This window comes from Notechis scutatus, chromosome 2 (assembly GCF_049901735.1).
Source record: "Notechis scutatus isolate UNSWTSFEM ecotype Mainland chromosome 2, rNotScu1.2, whole genome shotgun sequence".
Taxonomy (NCBI): Eukaryota; Metazoa; Chordata; class Lepidosauria; order Squamata; family Elapidae; genus Notechis; species Notechis scutatus.
Window position 1 is genome coordinate 158271087 of NC_142010.1, and position 21015 is coordinate 158292101.

The 21015-nt window shown below is 41.0% G+C and overlaps 1 protein-coding gene across 2 annotated transcripts; it reads left to right on the top strand.

Moving 5' to 3' along the window:
* Positions 1 to 2833: 2833 nt before the first annotated feature.
* Positions 2834 to 14548, top strand: ACP5 (acid phosphatase 5, tartrate resistant). Of its 2 annotated transcripts, none has more exons than XM_087957054.1 (5): positions 2834 to 2976; positions 6344 to 6598; positions 9675 to 9802; positions 11359 to 11704; positions 12762 to 14548. In XM_087957054.1, exons 2-5 carry the CDS (start codon positions 6347 to 6349, stop codon positions 13002 to 13004), a joined length of 969 nt encoding a protein of 322 aa, XP_087813180.1. In that variant the 5' UTR covers positions 2834 to 2976; positions 6344 to 6346; the 3' UTR covers positions 13005 to 14548. The 2 variants fall into 2 exon arrangements, with proteins under 2 accessions (XP_087813180.1, XP_026535404.1); XM_026679619.2 differs by lacking the exon at positions 2834 to 2976 and adding an exon at positions 3120 to 3385.
* Positions 14549 to 21015: the final 6467 nt, after the last annotated feature.

Genomic DNA, 21015 nt, shown 5'->3' on the forward strand with positions numbered 1-21015 from the left:
CCCGGCGCCTTTCTACCCACCCCCGGCAAAGCAGGCAGGCAGATTGAGTTGCTCACAGAATCAGATTCATTCAGAGATCTATCTATCTGCCATCGGCTAGGTCAGTCTGTCACATAAAATTTGCTTGCAAGCAAACTCATAAAATTTGCAAGCAAACTCATAAAATTTGCAAGCAAACTCACAAAATTAACTCACAACACATCAGGCAAAGCAGGAAGGCCGATTGAGTTGCTCACAGAATCAATCAGTGATCTATCTATCTGCCATCGACTATCTGAGTCTGCCATATAAAATTTGCTTACCATGAGTCTGCACTGAATAATACAATCTTCAGTCCTAAGGGAGGTTTGGCTGTGCTTAAAAGCAGAGCCAAAGATCTAAAAACTAGCTAGAAAGCAAGAAATCCAACCATTTCCTGCTTCCTAGCTAATCTAAATCTTCCGGCACAGCAGAACAACTGATGGTCAGGAGGGAAGGGAAAAATAGCATTTTAGCAGGCAAGTTTGCCGGGTAAGGAGTGAGTGGGCGGGGAGGGTTTCCGCGGGCCATGTGGGTGGTGCAGCCTTGTGTTTTGGTGCAGCCTGGATTAATTGCTTTTGGGGGGTGCTCTGAGGGTGACATTTCTCTGCAGTCCACCAAAATTTTCTCGCGGACCACTGGTTGGCGACCGCTTGTCTATACCAAATGATAATCTTAAAATATTTTTTCTTAAAATATTTTTTTTTCCTGCTTGCATCTCAGACATGATGTTTGGTTGCTTTTACTCTGACTTGGTCTCAAGTGGACTTTATCTGTTCAATAGAATTAGAATTAGAATTAGAAGAACTTTATTGTCATTGTACAAGTACGATGAAACTGTGGATGCACCCCAGCAACTGTTCGCAATACAATAAAACCAAAGAACTTAAAAATGAAGATAAGAAAACTAGAGTACCCACGTCTCCATTTGCAATTTGAGAGTACAATAACTACGAATATACACAAAATATACATCTAACACTGACTGTAACACTTAGCCTAGTATAATACACAAGAGATGGATTGTACTGTAATATGTTATTATACATCTGAATGGGGTATTGAGATTTCACATCTTTTCACATCTTAATAAGGTTGTGACTTTGTGTTTATTTGCGGTTCGGATGGCCCAGGGAAAGAAACTATTTGTTAGTCTAGTGGTGTGGGATTTTATTGACCTAAAACACTGTCCAGACGGCAGCAGGTCAAAAAGATAATTGCCAGGGTGTGAGGGGTCTTCTATAATGGCCTTGATTCTGCTTTGGCAGCGGGACCTGGCTAAGTCTTCCAGGGAGGGCAGAGGGCAACCAATGATCTTTTGAGCTGCGTTTATCACCCTCTGTAGTTTTCCTGTCCTCAGTTGTGGAGCCTGCATACCACATACCCAGACAATATGTCAAAGTGCTCTCCACAGAGGCTTTATAGAAAGCCAGCAACAGCTTCTTATCCAGATTGTTCTTCCTGAGAACCTGCAAGAAGTGCAGCCGCTGCTGAGCCTTCTTCACTATGGCCTTGGTATTAGGGGACCAGGAGATATCAGCTGAAATATGGATGCCAAGGAATCTGATCATAGGGACAGTTTCCACTCCGTCGATGATGAGTGGGGCGTGGTCCTGTCCATGTCTCCTGAAGTCCATAATCAGTTCTTTGGTTTTATGGACATTCAGTGACAGATTGTTCTGTGAACACCAGATAGACAGGTTCTCTACTTCTGCCCTATATGCCGCCTCATCCTCTCCAGAGATGAGACCAATCATGGTCGTGTCAGAATACTGAGATAGAACGGACAGCTTAAAAAGAAAATGAAAGAACTTTGCACCTAATGCCAAATAGTGGAAGATGAGCAGGTCACTTTCTGTGCATTTCATTACCTAAATTAACAAATCCCTGTAAAAATAATGATTTTTTTTGCCTGACACATTCTTTTCATTTCACCAGAAGTATAAGAAAATGAGACCCATCAGTGCATTTCCCCCTACTCATTCATAAATTAATCCTACCGTGTTTCACGAATTGCAAAAAGGGTTGCAACAGCATGAAATCCAAATCAAGGTGCCCACTTCCAGGGTCTCTTGCCTATCAGCCCAATGTTTCTCCACCTTTTTGTTTATCCATGGCCTTCTTCTGACCTTGTTTTTCTCCAGAGATCCCCATGTCCAGGACCATGGCATGGTGTCTGGATCCAGACATGGGTCCCACAGCTGTCTTTTATGGGGAGGGTTTGCCTTACCCAAGTCCAGAGGTCTCCAACTTCCTCCCTGCCCTGGGATCTTGCTAACCAGTTTTGATTTTCATCTACAGGGAGGCGACTGAGCATATGATGCAGTGGCAACTCTTCTCTGAAATGTGCTGCATTTTTATCTTTCTATTTTATAATTGTGTTTTGACTTTAAGTAATCTTCAATGCATTCCAAAAGAGCACCATTTTATGTTTTCCTTTTTGATTCTGGGTATGTCACGATAACTTATCAGTAGTTGGCTTTCAGGGCTTGAAAGAGATGTCAGTGGTTCTGGTGTTTATTCCCAACTTGGTCCTGAAGATTTGTCCCATTGCACATGCAGGTTCTGTTTAGATATTGTAATTAATGGCTACCTAATCACATTTTCTTTAGATATTAAAAGTCAGCTTTGTTGTGCTTGGAAGATTAAGTAGGATTGAAGGATAGCATTCAAGGTCAGCTACCCCCTTACCTTGCTTGAGCCATCTTCCTTGTTATCTCTACTGGGAGTGTAGTTTGACCTTTATTTGCCTACTAAGTGACATAAAAGCCTTTCCAGTTTGTTTTCAAATCCAAAGATCGCCCCTATAGACACAGGACCTCGTGAAGGCCCCAGGCTGGGGATCAGCCTCGCGGCTCGAGCGGGACGACTCCCCGGCCTCTTTTTAACTTCAGCTTGACTGAGAAAAGCCCTTGGATCGTTCCTGCAGAACGGCCGGCCACCCTGTCTCCTTCCAAGGTGTCCTTAAACTACAGAGCGTGGTCTCCAACGCCTGGGCACCTGAGAAGGGTTAAATGCCTTCGGGCGGCTGCCGCTCTTATCAGCCCCGCTCAGGTTAAAGAATGACTTTAACCCCAGCCTGCGGGGAGGGGAGGGAGGCGCGTCACATGGCGGGGGGACGGAGGGAAGATGTGTGGTTTGTTCCTCCGCTACACTCAGCTTTTCTGCCTTGCCGCTACTCCCCTGGGCGGGAGGGGGGATGCCGGAGGGAACTGCCCACCCCACCCCTATTTCCCGTTTCCAGCACCTGATAAAATGCTCCGCTGCCCAGGGAGTCGCTTCAGTTGTGGCCTGGGCGATAGTTCCCGGAGCGAGAGGCGCTGAGAGAACTCCTGGACTGGCGCGTTGGCCGAGAAAACTGACAGACGTAAGGAGGGCGGCTTTGCGGGCAGCGACACTCCACGTGCCGCTTGAAGTTACTTCTCTCTCTCTCTCTCTCCAACTTTTTTTGTTGGCTTTCTTACCTCTCTTGCCAAGACCCGCCGTTCCTTCCTTCTTCCTAGAGGGGAATCCTGCCGCCGTAGCAGGTGGCTGGAGGCAACGTTCTTTGGGTTGGATGGGTGGCTTTTAGCTGGAAAAGACCCCATGGATAATGGAATGCCAGCGTGGCTAAATAACTGAGGCAGGGAGGCATTAGGCCACACGAAGGAGGAAGCGCAAAACCAAACTGAATTTTACACCCAAATGACTTCTGAAAAACAAACGGCAACAGGCTACATACAACATATACCATCTATCAAACCAACCAAAGGGGCACTTGGCTGGGTCTCCATCTTCCCTCTCATCCAGGACCTTCCAAACGCTCTCCAGTGAATTAATGGGGGTCAATGGAAACGAACGGGGTTCCCATTTGCAGTTTGCCTTCTGCCTGCAGATGAGACGTAGAGATCGTGCCCGTACCGTTTGAACCAGTACCATTTTCTCAGATTTCTTAGAATGAAAGATGGCTAAGGATAACCAATCCTTAAAATTTAAAAGGGAGCAGCAGTAATCTTATTTATTCAAGATTAACTTAACTACAGTAGCAATAAAGCTTCTCGTATGGATTGCTGTAGCCCTGGAATAAGAAAAATAATTCGATTATACCACCTATTCTTTAACTCTTTGCTAATGTGAGCAATGAGAGGAAGGTCATGTCCTGCTCTGAAAAGTCTTGGGGCTTATTTATCTGGTTTATTTAGCTGATTTGTTATTATTGCAACAGTATAATATTACTGACATTCAGTTTTGTTTGTTAGGATTATGCTATAGCATATTTAAAGTGATCAGCCAGAGGCAGATTTACAATTATTAATAATGAGAAATACTGCATGCAAAACAATCTGGACAATAATAATTCAGCTGTTTCCAAGTGAGAAAATCATCTTATGTTAAGTCTTTTTAAAAATGTGATATATTTGGACAGGGGATTTTAAAGGTCAAAGAAAAGAAAGCCACAGAAGAATTTGGGAGATAATAGGTTGATAACTAGAAAGATAGAGGTCATTTAGAATGATCTTGCCTTGCACAAGTCCTATATGAAATGCAGATGAGTTGCTCAAAAGACCAGTGCTGGATGCTGCCTCTCCAGGCAGTTCCTCTTCTTTTTCTCCCAGGAAATCTTCCAGTAGCAGTTAGCTACTAGCAATCCTGGGACTAGACTTTTTGAATATGTGCATTGAGAGCTGTGTTTAAAAACACATTAATGAAACATTCTGGATACAACTGATTTCTTAAAAGTTTTAAAGCAAGCAAGCAAAAATTGACAGTTGTACTAATGTGGAGTTTTAGGTTTTTTTTAATCAAATTATTTTTATTTAAAACAAGGTATATTTTCAAAACAATATCAACAATAAATACAAAATAGAAAAGTTATACAATTCTTGCTCAAATAATAAAAGATGAAGCATGCCAAGCAAAATACAATATAGGAAATATAAGATGTAGAAAATACGATATAGAAAATATACGCAATAGAAGATACAAGATAAAAGAAAATAAGAATTTTTTAAAATTAATGCTAGCATTCTATATTACTATAAGTATCAAAAGAGAAAGAAGGTTAGCATTTTTAGTATGTGAAGTTTGTCCTCACAGTAATCTTAATAAAGTTATCTTAATTATGATGGTTGCTATTTATATGTTCTGGAATTATATCTAGTAAAATATATTGTATTTTAGAAATTTTATTTTGAGTTTAATCCCTAAGATTGCCTAAGTGAGGCACTTTTCCAATATTTTTGGGGAGTCTCATGGCAGGGAAATGGAATTTAATATAATTTATGCCTCAATTCACCATACCTTTTCCTATTTAATTCATGATTTTACCATTTTTACCTGACATTCAAGTTGCAATTTTTCATACTGTATTTATTTATTTATTATTTGGATGTATATAGCCACATATTAAATGCATGACTCTACATGACTTACAATAATTTTAAATTCTACCAAAAAAAAAAAAGAATAAAAGTAGAATCCTAAACATGTTTTTAAAAAAGCATATAAAATAAACTAAAAAATGGTCATCGCCAGATAGGTAAATAGATATTGACCTCAGTGACAACTGATGTCTTTGGTCAATCAAAGTAATACTTTTGAATAAGTCCAAGTCACTGAAAAACATACAAAATGAGCAAGATGCGCTGAAATAATGTATCTATCTAAAACAGCTTACTTGTCTGATAGATCCATTGATCTTGTAGTATTCTCCATCTCTTCAGGAGTAAAGCCACTGCTTCAGTGATTGCCATATGAAAGCTTATCATGACTGATAGAGAAAAGAACAGTGAGTGGTTAGATGCATAAGACATTCCTAGCATCATTACTATTCTAAAAGGTACACTTTTAGGTAAAGAAATGACCACAATGTAGCAGGTGCTGAGGAGTGAATAGCACAGTGTTGGAACATAAAGCTGGAAAATGCTTTCCTCCCAGGATTATTGGAGGGGGCGGGGGGGAAATCAACCATTAGCTTGGCTTCTATGTGAATCTGGGGGGAAAGAGCGGGATGATACTGCTGTGCTTTTTAACCTCATAACGTCTGGAAAACTGCAGTGCTTTTTGAATGTTTGGATGCTCCAATATAAATGATGTCACCTTGCCATTAGAATCCCAGTCAAGTGACCTGTAGAGAGGGCAGGATTAGCTTCAGGTGTCCTCACTTGAGCTCCTAGACCTGAGGAAAGGAAAGGCATAACTAACAAATAATAAAGCTGGAGGTAGGAACCAGGACTTGGCTGGACTTTCCAGATAAGTTCTGGGATTCTTTCTCCTACCCTTTGTATGTGTGTGTCTGTGAGCATAAAAATACATAATATAGTTTCATCTTTTCTCTCATTTTCAGAGGATGAGCTTCTTGCACCTCTTGGGTGTTTTCCTGGCTGTCCTTCCAAGCCTTCATGCTGGTTCCTCCCTACGCTTCATTGCAGTTGGAGATTGGGGTGGACTCCCTAATGCACCTTTCTACACTGCTCGTGAAGTAGCCGTGGCCAAAGAGATGGGACGAACTGTTGCTTCACTGGGAGCTGATTTCATCTTATCTCTTGGAGACAACTTTTATTACAATGGGGTAACTGATATGTATGACAAGCGTTTTCAGGTGAGGAGCATGAAAACACCATCAGGGCTCTCTGAATGAAGTTCTTGTGCAATCCTTATATGCATCTGGTTGGCGTTCTGCAAGGTCTACCTCTTTTTAGCTAATGTCGAGCATTTGGCTACCCTTATGTAGATATTTCTTCACTATTATGTGGAGTATATGTCAGGTGTAAAAGGATCAGGACCATAGGCTGAGTTGTAACTCAGAAAGATTTATCACTCACATTTGGTCAACTAGCTGTCAGCACTAAAATAGCAATACCACTTAGACTTATATATCACTTTATAGTGCTTTACAGCCCTCTCTAAGCAGTTTATAAAGTCAGCATATTGTCCCAACAATTTGGGTCCTCATTTTACCCACCTCCAAAGGATGGAAGGCTGAGTCAACTTGAGCCTGGTGAGATTTGAACTGCCAAATTGCAGTCAGCTGGCAGTCAGCAGAAGTAGCCTGCAGTACTGCACTCTAACCACTGCGCCACCATGGCTCTTATTGGTTCAAGATAAGAAGACAGAAATTAGAAAATGAAGCAAAATATTCAAGGAAGTCTTTGCTAACTGATTCCATAAACTATTATCTGACAATTAGGATATCTACCCAGGCATGCCACCCTACAAATGTTCTTGTCATTACTGCTGAGTTATCATCATCATCAACCAGTGTTTATTTTGATTTTAATTAACCACCATAATTGGCATGCAGATAATGTTCCAGCCAGCAGTGGGATCCTACCTGTTCCACTACCGGTTTGGTGATCGTGCGGGTGCACCTAATGCACATGCACCTAACAGCTTTCAACACACCAGCTGAGGCCTACAGCGCCAACCAGCTGAGAGGATAAAGAAGGGAAAAGGGCAGGGGCAGGTGGGGAGGGCCGATCCTGTGCTTTTCTCTTCTTTCTCCTCTCAGCTGTTTGTCCGGGCTTTTTCCCCCCCTCCTCTCAGCTGATCGTGGGAGGCTCTTTTTACTACCGGTTCAGCCAAGCTGGGCCTAGCTGGTAGCATACCACTACTGGTTCCAGCTCATGTTCATGCTGGCCTTCAATTCCATTGTAAATTAAAGTGAAGTTATCTACTTAGTAGGGAATAGCAACACAAAAATGACTGAAATGTTAGTTAGGCATCATGACGCCTTCCCTTCAGCAGGGAATTGGGAAGCAGAATGAGGTGGGAGGTCCTGCTCCTAGGTTCACCTTGAAGTTCAGAATTATACATACTACCAAACTCTTACAGATATTCAATTTAAATAACATTAGTCAGTTCTGCTCCAAAAGAGGAAACAAGCATTTAATACCTCCAGATTTCTTCACCAAGCAAGATATTACAAAAGGTTGCGTGAGAAGGGGAATAAACAAATAAGGGGAAAATATTTACTTATTCGATTGAAGGAGCCTACATAGTCAAAATCTTAAAATCTGGGAGATGCACATTTAAATAAATTACATCTTGTTCAAACCCTTTGTGTAGAAATGATAGAGGAGGTAAAGAAATGAAAATGATTAAAAAATGAAAGATTTCAGAACCTTGGGATGATCTGTTTGTTTCCTGCATTCAGAGAACAAAACATTGCAAATGTGAGAAGAACAGAATCAAAAGAACAAGGGATTGGCTTGAACAATGAGGAAAATTCACTGCAATATACCTTGTTCTGATACAGGAAAAGGAATTGTTGATGCTTCTGTCCTATAGCCACAAGTAACCAAATTATGTGAATTATCTCTGTAGAAACCTGTATGTAGGGAAAAAAATGCTTAATCATTGCATTGAGAATGATAACAGTAGAAAAAAACTATACAGGAATACTTCAGAAATACGGTGATTTTGGTTCACAATAAAGTAAATATCACAATAAAGTGTGCTAGTCACACACATGTTTAATTTCCCAGTGTATATAAAAGTTATGTTTAGGGTATATTGTAATCTATTAAGCATGCAATAGCATTATGTCTATATGGAAACCCAATGTACATACCTTAATTTTTAAAAAAATACTTTATTGCTAAAATGCTAATCATCATCTGTGCCTTCAACGATTCATATTTTCTTTGCTGGTGGAGGGTCTTGTAAAAAAAAACCCACCACACATTATTCACAGCACAACAAACTCAAGTGCACTAAAACAAGGTGTGCCTGTGCTGCTAAAGATGTATGCTCATTGGGTAAACTTATTTCTTCTCCCATTGGGGGAAGGGTGACCAGGAAACCTTTTGGGATTTTCTTCCAACTGCTTACAAATGTACAGCTTCTACCCTCAGAGGACAAAACCTTATTTGGGAATAGGTTTGTCTTAGGAAACAAGGCCCCTTATATAGGAGCAGTCTGGCTGGGAGGGAGGGAGGGAGAATTTGCCTTCTAGCCTCCAAGAGAGGCTTCTCCAAGGATTAGGCAGCTTTTAATCACTTGGCTGGAAGGGTGGAATTATCTCTGATATGGCACCAGATTGCAACTGAACATCCCAAAGAAGGTGGGAGGCAATCAGCCAATAACTGAAGCAAATTCCTGTTTGGGAAGAATTCCATTTTCGGCTTCTGACAAGTCCTTTCTTCCATGAGAACTGGGCAGGTTCCTTGCAGGGATTTGTAGGCAACGATGCCCCTCTTAAAAAGCCAACATGCTTCCCCTTTGTTAAACCTCAGAAGAAAAAGTTTGATTCCCTGATTCCACCTAGGATCAAATGCAGAGGCTCCCTACTTTTTCCTAAGGGGTGGGATGGAGTGGAGCTGTCAGCCTGTAAAGTTACAAAGATACCTGAGTCAAGGAACATTTTCTTTAAGCAGATGACCCCAACCTGCTACAGGTTACAACCTCTAGTTACAACCACAATTAAGCCCAAATTTGTAATTGCTTAGAAATAAAGTTGTTAAGTGAATTGCTGCAGTTATTAAGGGAATCTGGCTTCCTCTGCTGACTTTGCTTGTCGGAAGCCAACTAGTGTAGAAGAAACAATTGCTAATTTTTGGAAAAAAAGATTTCCAAGATTTTTGGAAAAAATGTTAACATTTTTACCAGGAGTTGATATTATGCAGAAAATGTATCTTCCTCTTCCCCACAGATAAATGTTTCTTGCTCCTTTGTAGGAAACCTTTGAATCAGTTTTCCAAGCACCTTCACTGCGTAAGTTGCCCTGGTATGTTGTAGCTGGAAACCATGATCATTCTGGGAATGTCTCTGCCCAGATTGCCTACAGCAAAATCTCGAAGCGCTGGTGAGTCTGGGGTCTAACAAAGGATAGAAGGAAGTGCAGTTGTTGGGTGTGCAGGTGTTGGTGGGGAGAGAAACAGTGTGCAAGAAGTGCTGTTGTCTTGCAGTGACTATCCTCCGCTAGAATATTCACACTAGAATCATGGAATCATAGAACTGGAAGAGGCCACTGGGGCTAATCCTGCTCAGTGCAGGCAGCCTTTTACAGCATCTTAGGCAGAGGGTTGTCTAACCTCCACTTGGGCACAATCATTGATGACAGGCGACTACTTCTCTTGGCCATTGGTTCAAACGTTGAACTGCATTTATACTATTAGAAAAAGAAAGGATTCCTCCTCAAAACAATAAATATCAATGGCCACCAGATTATGCTCTTTCTCAAAAAGAGAATGAATAATTCTTTTAAGTTATCTGTTACAAAAAGGTAGCATAAAAGCCTTTATTATCCTTGTGGTATGGGAACAGATGTTACACTGAGACTTGCATGCTTTCTTTGAGACCATATTTCCTTCATAAACAAGAAACACCCTCCTTCCCCACACACAACTATGCTAATTGAACACTTCCGTCCTGCCCTACCCACAAACACATTCAGCCAGTAACACTTTTCTTTGCCTCCTTCATATTTCCTTCTTCTTAAACAGAAACACATACACACAACTATGCTAATTGAACACTTCCGTCCTGCCTTACCCACAACAGTCATAACACTTCTAATTCTTTGCCTCATACATATGTGCAGCAAACCAAGATTGCATCAAAATGGCAGCACACAGATTAATGTAATAATTCAAACTTTGTTTTTAGGTACATGCCTTTGACATAAATCAGTCACAGTTTTTGCATCAAACATCCAGTACACAATTTTTAACTGGCTTCCAATGCTCTGGCTGTGAAAGTGTTCCTCTTTGCCAAGGGATATTCTGGGCATAAACTAATAGGACATCATTTATTTTATTCTTCCTGTGATTTTATATCCTGCTTTATATGTACATGTTTAGATTGTTTTTTAAAACAAAAACAAAAATTTGGCTCCTGCAGAGATTGTTAGTCATAAGCCCTTTCTGGCTTTTGACTGAACTTAGAGGAGAGTCTGGCCAACTTCTGTACTGTTATTAGTACAGGAGTCAGCCAACCAGGCTGACTTCCTGGGATCCTCTTCTGCCACTTGTTTCTCCTTAACTGAAAAACAAACAATAAGTATTTAGGGAACCCCATGTTACTTTTATGGCTGAAAGCTGATCTGTATTAAACTTTTGCACCTCCCCGGGGTGGCTGGCTAACAATGGTTCACTCATGTGGACAAGAAGTCCTTGCAAGGAGTCCTTGCTTCTCCAAACAACATTTGTAAATAAAGTTTTGATTCAAGGATCCAAAGATGCCAGTTTGTTTAGGTATTTGCTATGATATTCCAGTTGGGATGGAGATCTTTTTTTAAAAAAGTACTCTAGGAGGTATGCCTTTTGAAGATCTTGAAGTACCTTGGAAATGCTCTTGTGAAGTAAAAGCATTTTCTCTTGCTTTCCTCTAAAACTTCTTCCTCCAACCTTTTTTATGCAGGCATTTTCCTAAATTCTACTACAAGCTGAGGTTCAAGGTGCCTGGCAGCAATACTACTGTTGCCATCCTCATGATAGACACAGTGACCATCTGTGGTAATTCGGATGACTTCCAAAGTGAGCAACCCTTACGTCCTCAGAATGCAGGCATGGCCCGTAGCCAGTTGTCTTGGCTCCGCAAACAGATGGCCAGTTCCCAGGATGACTACTTGCTGGTGGCAGGGCATTACCCAGTATGGTCTGTGGGAAAGCACGGCCCCACTGAATGCTTGGTCAAGCAGCTTCAGCCACTGCTATTGAAACACAAGGCCACTGCCTACCTGTGTGGCCATGATCACAACCTGCAGGTGAGAGAAGAAATCTTATCACTTAATCTGCTGTCCTCTGTAGGAAGGGAATCTGCAACCCTCTGGATGTTTCTGATCTACAACTTCCACTACCCCGTTGACCATCTTGGCTGAGGTGGTTGTGGTTGTAGCACAGAACCTTTGGAAGGCTACTGGCTTGAGTGTGCTATTGAATACTTCCTGAAATGGGAAGCCAACTGATGAAAGAGAGAAGGTCTGAACCTGAGCCCCAGGTCTATCAGGAAACACCTGTCAGTCTTTATTTTTAACCTTTCTTTGATCTGCTTTCCAGTCTACAGTGGAATTTATTGCTTTTTTACAGTTTCTTATAACAATCTCAAGCATAACCTTTCTGTTTTCATCGTGGATTGAATGAGAGAAATCTAGGCAGTGTTCTTTTGCCTTGACTTACCTTTGTTCCTGTTGTGTTTGTACTCTATGTTGCGCCTATTCTTGCCTTCTCTCTAACCAGGTCTTTGGGTTTCTTGAAAGTTCATTAAAGCTTTTCTTGAATGAGCTTATGTGTGTTTCCTATGATTAAATGCTCTATCCTTGAATCCACCCTCTTTTGTTCATTTCACACACACTGAAAGTCCTTTTAGCACAACCATGCATTTCACTGCCTGTGTCATCCAGCATATTTTGAACATTAAATATAGCAGTTGTTCTCCAGGCTTGGTTTGGCTGGAGCATTTGATATTTTTGCTGTGATTATCGCAATGAGCTGGCCATGGTTATTCTGCAAGTCCTGGACTGAGCTAGACGTCAAGCAATTAACCAGTGGAACGGCTTGCCTGCAAAAGTTGTGGGTGGTCCATCACTGGAGGTTTTTAAGAAGAGACTGGACAGCTATTTGTTCAGTATAGGTGTTTGGACAGGTAGCTGGACTAGGAGATCCCCAAGGTCCCTTCCAACTCTGTTATTCTGTATTCTGAATAGAAATATAATTAATGTTTCTCCATAGGAATGTTAATGTGCAATTACAGCATAATGCCCCCAAATGGTGTGATGTGAACCTGATCTAAATCTGTCATTTCTTCTTTCTCCAATTGAATAGTACCTACAGGACAAAGGTGGCATAGGCCATGTGCTAAGTGGAGCAGGAAACTTCATGGACGTCTCCAAGCAACACCTCCATAAAGTCCCCAATGGTTACCTACGCTTCTTCTATGGGCAGCCCTCTTCCCAAGGAGGCTTTGCCTACTTTGAGATTGATGGCAAAGAAATGCGGATCTTCTATATTGAGGCCAGGGGCAAGTCTCTTTACAAGACTTCACTACCCAGACGGAGACTCATCTAAAATTCAGACAGTGGTTTTGCTAACTTCTGTATTAACTACTGTGACTCAGGGAGAGAGGCACTGGTGCATCTCTGGCTCACACACCCCCTCGCTTCTTTCCATTAAGTTGAGAGCTGGCAAGTGTAAGAAAGGAAATTAATGAGAATTTGTGTTACTTTTTCTCATATTTTGAGAGTCATTCCTGTTGGAACCTGTAACCTTTCTCTCTTCAACATTCCAAGCATTCCCAGTGAATGTAACTTCTGAAGTCCCATGGGTTGGCTTGGGACTCCTGCCATTCCTTGACAATGGCAGATCAAGAATTGTCAATGATCCAGCTCATTTGCTGTATGGACGGTGATTCTGATTCATTTCTGAACAATAGTACAGTTTAGTTTTTCAGGATTTTAGGATAGGCTAATAATAGGAGCTGTTGACTGAGCAATATCATCCAGTGATACAACTCCTACCTAGCTTAAGCCCACTCTTATTCCTAGATAGTGTCACAGTCATGCTGTATGCACATTCTATTGCTAGATAACGTATTGGGGCAGGGGATTTCTGTTGGCAGTGCTTTTAGCATCTACTTGTCATGCATACATGAATAAAGGTGCCAATTATTGAGGAATAGCCAACACAGTAATAATTTCTCCAAGCTTTTCTCAACACTGTAAAGGAAAAGTGAGGACGGTTCTTTGATTTGATTATGTAGTTTGTTCCAGGAGCCAGGTAAAAGCCTGACCTTGTCATGAGCATACTGTAGAAGCAATAACTGGACCTAATGATGTCACCAATTTGAAATAAATTATTACACTACCAGTTTCAGATGAAAATAGTGGGATTCAACAAGCTGAAGAGTGGGGCAGAAATTAACTTTAACACCTACAGTTTGAAGTGCTGGAGAAAGGATTAAGTTGGATCCAAGAATAACAAAGACTTTATTATCATTCTCTCCCACTGCCACTTTAGGATTGTACATCCATTCTTTTTCTGTCAGACCATTTTAGATTCACAATTCTGCACTCTGTAGTATGAGTTTAAGTAGTGTAGCAAGAGGTTTCCCTCCTCTTTGCATGAAAGTCCTAAAGGACATCTCTTGCATGTGTTAGATATTATATTGTTTAGTCACATTGGGCTTTGGATTTAGTGGTTCATTTACTTATCCAAGGAGTTGATGCCCCAACCTTCAGACTTAGAGAATGTTATGACATGCCTGCTAAAGGATTAGGAGACTTTTCTGTATTCTAAAGGGATTTTCTGACTAATGATTATTTTTGCATTGCAAATACAGTGAGTGAATGAACATCATAACGCATCATTTCCTTTCTTGTGTCTTATTTGTTTTTTGTTTGATTTTGCTTGAAATGTTAGCTGCAGTTATGTATTTAAAGTCATATATTTGCCAAAAATTGGGAAATTTCAATTTCCTATGAGATTTATGATTATTTTACTACCAAAATTCAATCTTATTCTCTGTGTAGTGTTCTTAATTTGCTTTTTAAGAGAATACAATCTTCTCATTTTTTTTCTTGCAAATGATTGTTCAATAAATGTCTTATGAATAATGCCTGCTTCTTTCATGCATTTAATTTCTGTAAGAAATTCTGAAAAACAGCTTGCCTATCAAGTCTGGTTACTTGGAGTTGCAAATTCCTGACTTGTTGGATAGTGAATGCTCCTCCACATTGCTTGGCAAGAACATCAGTGTCTTCCAACGTTTCAGTGGTTTTACAAATCTTCATCTTAATGTCGGCAAAGTATGACTGACGGCCATTGTTTACACAGAGTGAAGGAAGCAGGACCCAGAAATTGTTCTGCTGAATTTCAGGGGTAAACCAATAAGAAACAAATAACAAGTTTAAAAAGCAGATAATTAAGACCAGGATAAAAGCTTAAATCCAGTTAGTTGCAAGTGGAATGGCATAATAATCTGATACAATAATTAGAAAATAAATAAACCACACAACAAGCCCAGTTTATTAAAATTCTACCGATCCTATTTTAGTAGATAGGAAAATGCCAGACAGCTGGAGTATGCTTTTTTTAGAACTTTATATTGGGTCTTTGCCTACATCTTCAGCTCTGCTTTTACCAAATAATGTATCGGCTATCAAGGGAATTGTTAGAAAAACCAACAGGAGCTATTTTAGTGTCATTAGGAATGTGCCAGGTGAATATCCATGATATTTGGGCAGTAGGGGTGGGATGTGATGTATTAAGACTTTAACCAATACAGATAAATATTTCATAGAATCATGGAAGGAACCTTAGAGGTCTTCTAGTACAGCAGTGAGAAAAGTTTGGTGGGCTGCAGAGAAATCTCACCCCCAGAGCACCCTCCCAAAGCAATTAATCCAGGCTGTGCAGAAACACAAGGCTGTGCCACCCACATGGCCCATGGGAACCCTTCCCGCCCACTCACTCCTTACCCATCAAACTTGCCTGCTAAATTGCTATTTTTCTGACCAACAGCTGTTCTGCTGTGCCAGGAGATTTAGATTGGCTAGGAACCAGGAAATGGTTGGATTTCTTGCTTTCTAGCTAGTCTTTAGATCTTTGGCTCTGCTTTTAAGCACAGCTGAACTTCCCTTAGGACTGAAAGTTCTATTCAGTGCAGACTCAGGGCAAGCAAATTTTATGTGACAGACTGAGCTAGCCAATGGCAGATAGATAGATCACTGAATGATTCTGTGAGCAACTCAATCTGCCTGCTTTTGGGTAAAAGTTGCTCTTTTTTATAAAAAAAAATTCAATATTTATATAAATATAATATTTACATACAAGCCATGCCCAGCCAGTCACATGACCACCAAGCCACACCCACAAATTAGGCCACGCCCACAGAACCAGTTAATGGTCCCTGGGATTTAAAATTATGAGTTTGGTGGTCCCTGAGGTCCAAAAGGTTGGCGACCGCTGTTCTAGTACAACTCCCTACCCAAGGCAGGAGTCCTTATATCATTCCAAACAAATGATTGTCCAATCTTCTTGAGAACATCCAGCAATGGAGCACCAACAACTCCAGGCGGCAAGCTCTTCCATTGTTTGATTGTTCTGTCAGGAAATTCCTCCTTGGTTCCAGGTTGGATCTCCTTCTGATGAGCTTCCAACGATTGCTTCTTGTCCTGCTCTCACGTGCTTTGGAGAATAAATCGATCCTTCTTCCCTGTGCAGCCCCTCAAAATATTGGAAGGCTTTCAATGGAGATTCTCAATCATCCAGGTCATGGTTATCCCAAAGGTGCTTTTCCAAAAGACAACTCGATGGCAACTTTTGAAAGATTGCTATCATGTCACCCTGAAACTTCTTCATTAGGCTAAACATGCCTAATTCCCTTAACTATTCATCTTATCATTGCTCCTTCTGCATGCTTTCCAGGGCATCAGCATTATGAATAAAAGCTATTGTGCTTTATCGACCTAGTTTTATTTTTAATAAGTCTTTTACAATTAAAATTAGCTGTCTTAGGAATGTGATTTTGTTCACAAATTAAAATATACTGCTCAAAAAAAATAAAGGGAACACTTAAACAACACAATGTAACTCCAAGTCAATCACACTTCTGTGAAATCAAACTGTCCACTTAGGTAGCAACACTGATTGACAATCAGTTTCACATGCTGTTGCGCAAATGGAATAGACAACAGGTGGAAAACATAGGCAGTTAGCAAGACATCCCCAATAAAGGAGTGGTTCTGCAGGTGGTGACCACAGACCACTTCTCAGTTCCTATGCTTTCTGGCCGATGGGTTGGTCACTTTTGAATGCTGGCGGTGCTTTCACTCTAGTGGTAGCATGAGACGGAGTCTACAACCCACACAAGTGGCTCAGGTAGCGCAGCTCATCCAGGATGGCACATCAATGCGAGCTGTGGCAAGAAGGTTTGCTGTGTCTGTCAGCATAGTGTCCAGAGCATGGAGGCGCTACCAGGAGACAGGCCAGTACATCAGGAGACGTGGAGGAGGCCGTAGGAGGGCAACAACCCAGCATCAGGACCGCTACCTCTGCCTTTGTGCAAGGAGGGACAGGAGGAGCACTGCCAGAGCCCTGCAAAATGACCTCCAGTGGGCCACAAATGTGCATGTGGCTGCTCAAATGGTCAGAAACAGACTCCATGAGGGTGGTATGAGGGCCCGACATCCACAGGTGGGGGTTATGCTTACAGCCCAACACCGTGCAGGACGTTTGGCATCTGCCAGAGAACACCAAGATTGGTAATTCGCCACTGGCGCCCTGTGCTCTTCACAGATGAAAGCAGGTTCACAATGAGCACATGTGACAGGGTCTGGAGACACTGTGGAGAATGTTCTGCTGCCTGCAACATCCTCCAGCATGACCGGTTTGGCAGTGGGTCAGTAATGGTGTGGGGTGGCATTTCTTTAGGGGGCTGCACAGCCCACCATGTGCTCGCCAGAGGTAGCTTGACTGCCATTAGGTACCGAGATGAGATCCTCAGACCGCTTGTGAGACCATATGCTGGTGCGGTTGTCCCTGGGTTCCTCCTAATGCAAGACAATGCTAGACCTCATGTGGCTGGAGTGTGTCAGCAGTTCCTGCAAGATGAAGGCATTGATGCTATGGACTGGCCCTCCCGTTCCCCAGACCTGAATCCAATTGAGCACATCTGGGACATCATGTCTCGCTCCATCCACCAACACCACATTGCACCACAGACTGTCCAGGAGTTGGGGGATGCTTTAGTCCAGGTGTGGGAGGAGATCCCTCAGGAGACCATCCACCACCTCATCAGGAGCATGCTCAGGCATTGTAGGGAGGTCATACAGGCACGTGGAGATGACACACATTACTGAGCCTCATTTTGACTTGTTTTAAGGACATTACATCATAGTTGGATGAGCCTGTAGTGTTTTTTTCCACTTTAATTTTGAGTGTAACTCCAAATCCAGACCTCCATGGGTTGCTCAATTTGATTTCCATTGATGATTTTTGTGTGATTTTGTTGTCAGCACATTCAACTATGTAATGAACGAAGTATTTAATGAGAATATTTCATTCATTCAGATCTAGGATGTCTTATTTTTGTGTTCCCTTTATTTTTTTGAGCAGTGTATATAATAATTCCAACACAGTAGGAGCCTTTAGTGAGTGCTTTAGTGAAAGAATAAATTCTAAAGGTTTACCAAAAAGATTGTATCACTTTGAAACCAGTTCTGGACCACCTGCCATGATGTCAGCAGTGAGTAAGAGCCAAACTGATATATTTCTGGCAAGGCTGCAGCATATTTGAAATCACAACAAAATTTGTGGTTTTCTTAAAACCCTGTAGCCTTTCTCATTGGCTGGCTTTGCTAGGAGTCTGTAGGCATCCATCTGGAAGGCAGATTATTGTTCAACTTTTTTTTCAAAGAAATGTACTTGTGTATTTATTTATTTAAAATGCATATATGGCCACCTATTTTATATAATAACTCTGAGCATCTGTCAACAACAATGTATAAAAATAAAGAAAGCTCAACCAAATTAGAACCATTGCATACAACTGAGAAACCATAACATACTAATCACAAATAGACATTTGCTGGCATAAGGAAAGATTCTGTGACAACTGAGGCTAATAAACTATGAGAATCCTGGACAGCGTGAATGCCTTAACCATAGAGTAAGAGATAATTTTGTAATTATTCTTGTATTTGCCAGAAAGGATATCAGAAGTTTTTCCTTTCTATTTTATTTATCTTTTCTTTTTGTGCTTTCGTCTTTTCTCTTCTTTCTCTTTTTCCCGTGCTCTTCTTTCTTTAGTTTATATTCATTTTTTGTTCATTTTTATCTTCTTTACAAAACTTTTAATAAAAATTAAACCAAAAATGGACTGTGAGAATATATGGATGGATTTCCATACCTTAGGAAAAGAGTCTTTAAAGTGTGAGTGTATAAATCCAGCTAAAACTGGCTCTTTTGGAATTTGCAAGGAATTCCACAAAACAGTTACAATAAAAATTAAAAATCATCTCATAAAATTGAATATCTCAAATGTGCATCAAACATCCACACATAGTGTATCTTTGCTGAGGAAGCTTCCTATTCAACACCAATATTCTTCCTTACAGGATTAGGCCAGTAATTCCTTCTAACAACAGGTACTCCGAACTGCTTAGAATGTTAACAACAGGATCTAGCGAATAGGTGCGAACTGGTAGAATCCCACCCCCGGTTGGACTGGAAGATTTCCAAGGTCCCTTCCAATTCTGTTATTTCCCATTAAGAAATTCAGATTCAACTTAAAACGAATGGCATTTTTCCTGCTCTTTCTACATTTGATCTTGTAACAACCTTATTGTTCTAGGCTACTAGTTTCCCTGACTAGTCATCCAAACATGTAGAATACTGTATTGCAAACAGTCACAAAGTCACTGCCAGGGTAGGCACAGCCAATCAAAAAGCAGACCTTTATCAGAAGGCAAAACTGCTGGGATATAACTTTTCTACTCCTTTGGGAAACTTCTTTTTTTCTGGGTAGAAAAAAAAAAAAAAGAATTGGATTGCAGCTACCCATCTTTTTCTGAAAATGCTTATGGGTGCCCACAGGCCTACTGGGAGATAAAAATAATACTGCATGACTGTTTGCAGCCTGTCATTTTTCAACTAATTAGAAGGGGCCTTTAAAAAAACAGTGCAGGTGGGGCGGGGAGATGTCAGGCAATGCAGTGAGACTGGTGAACACCAAGGGAGCTGCCCAGGGGCACCTCCCCTGGACGCCCGGCTTTAAAGTTCAAAAACAGCACTTCTGAATCCTTCCCAGAAACTAATTGGAAGTAATGGTAGACCATTTTAAAGGAAATAAAATGGTATCTTTCACATTTGGATGATGGGAGACCATTTCTGTAACCGGTAAAAGGCATTGGGCCTTTGAGAAATAGAAAGGAACATGGAAGAAGCAAATCCAGCAAAGGTGAAGGGTGCGAATATAAAACCCCATTTCAGTTCCATTATGTGTGCAGATATTTGGTGCCAAGAGGGTGCTTTACTTAATATTCCCAGCAAAATACTCCAGATGGGAGCTGAATGCATGTGGAAGTTTGCAAATCGTCTGAGAAACTTTCCTTCTGAAAACCCAGATGGTACAATGAGGTGCTTTCCAAAGTAGTTATAGAATATAAGCAGGCACATCTCCCTAAGAAGCTACCAAATTTAAACAGCTGCTCTGCAGGAAAAAACCAATCCCATAGCTCCCTTCTAGTTGATTTGTTAACTCCATTTTGCTGCATACAATTCTCAATGTAGTTTATATGTCAAAATATACCACTGCTGCTCTGAAACAATAATATTCCCCTATTTGGACTCATCCATTATTTATTCCCATTCCAGTTCTGAGTTGGGTTGCTAAGTGTTTGTGGAGGGCATACCCTTGTCAGCTCTATTCTGGGGCCAATCTGCTCTTGAGCAACTTGTAGGTGTCCTCTTGGCTCACTGCACCACAACCAGCCCAATTCAGCCACAGGGCTACGTGTTTCTTTGGCCATTTCTACTATGGCTCCCAAAGGGGCTCTGTACCTTGTTTATTTATTTAACCAATTTATATATTACATCAATTTATGTCCCTGGTGACAGCAGCCACCACAGATGGATTACTTGCCTCCTGCAACCATACTACTGTAGTCACTCCAGTCTTTCTGATGGGCTTGGAAATATTTATTTTGGAGCTGTTCGGGCTGGAACAATTTCTGATGGACTCAGGAAGTCTAGAATCTCATTTCAGGGATGATCAGGATCTAGCAGATTCTTTTCCTTAGCAACTGTATTGTTCTGGAGGTCTTACATTCCATCATTCGTTGCCACAGAAAAGGATTTTCAATTATCAAATATGTACTGGCTTATTTTTTCTGCCATAACTCATATGCTTGATGTATTAACTTGAAATAACACTGGATACATCAGAAATGTTTTTCCCCTGCAAGATAAAAATAAAGTGCACATTAAATATCTTGCTGAGAAAACTAATTCATGCTTACAACACAGTGCTAACTTTAAGTGAAATTCCTTCATCATTTTCCTGTTGACCTTCCTTGTATAA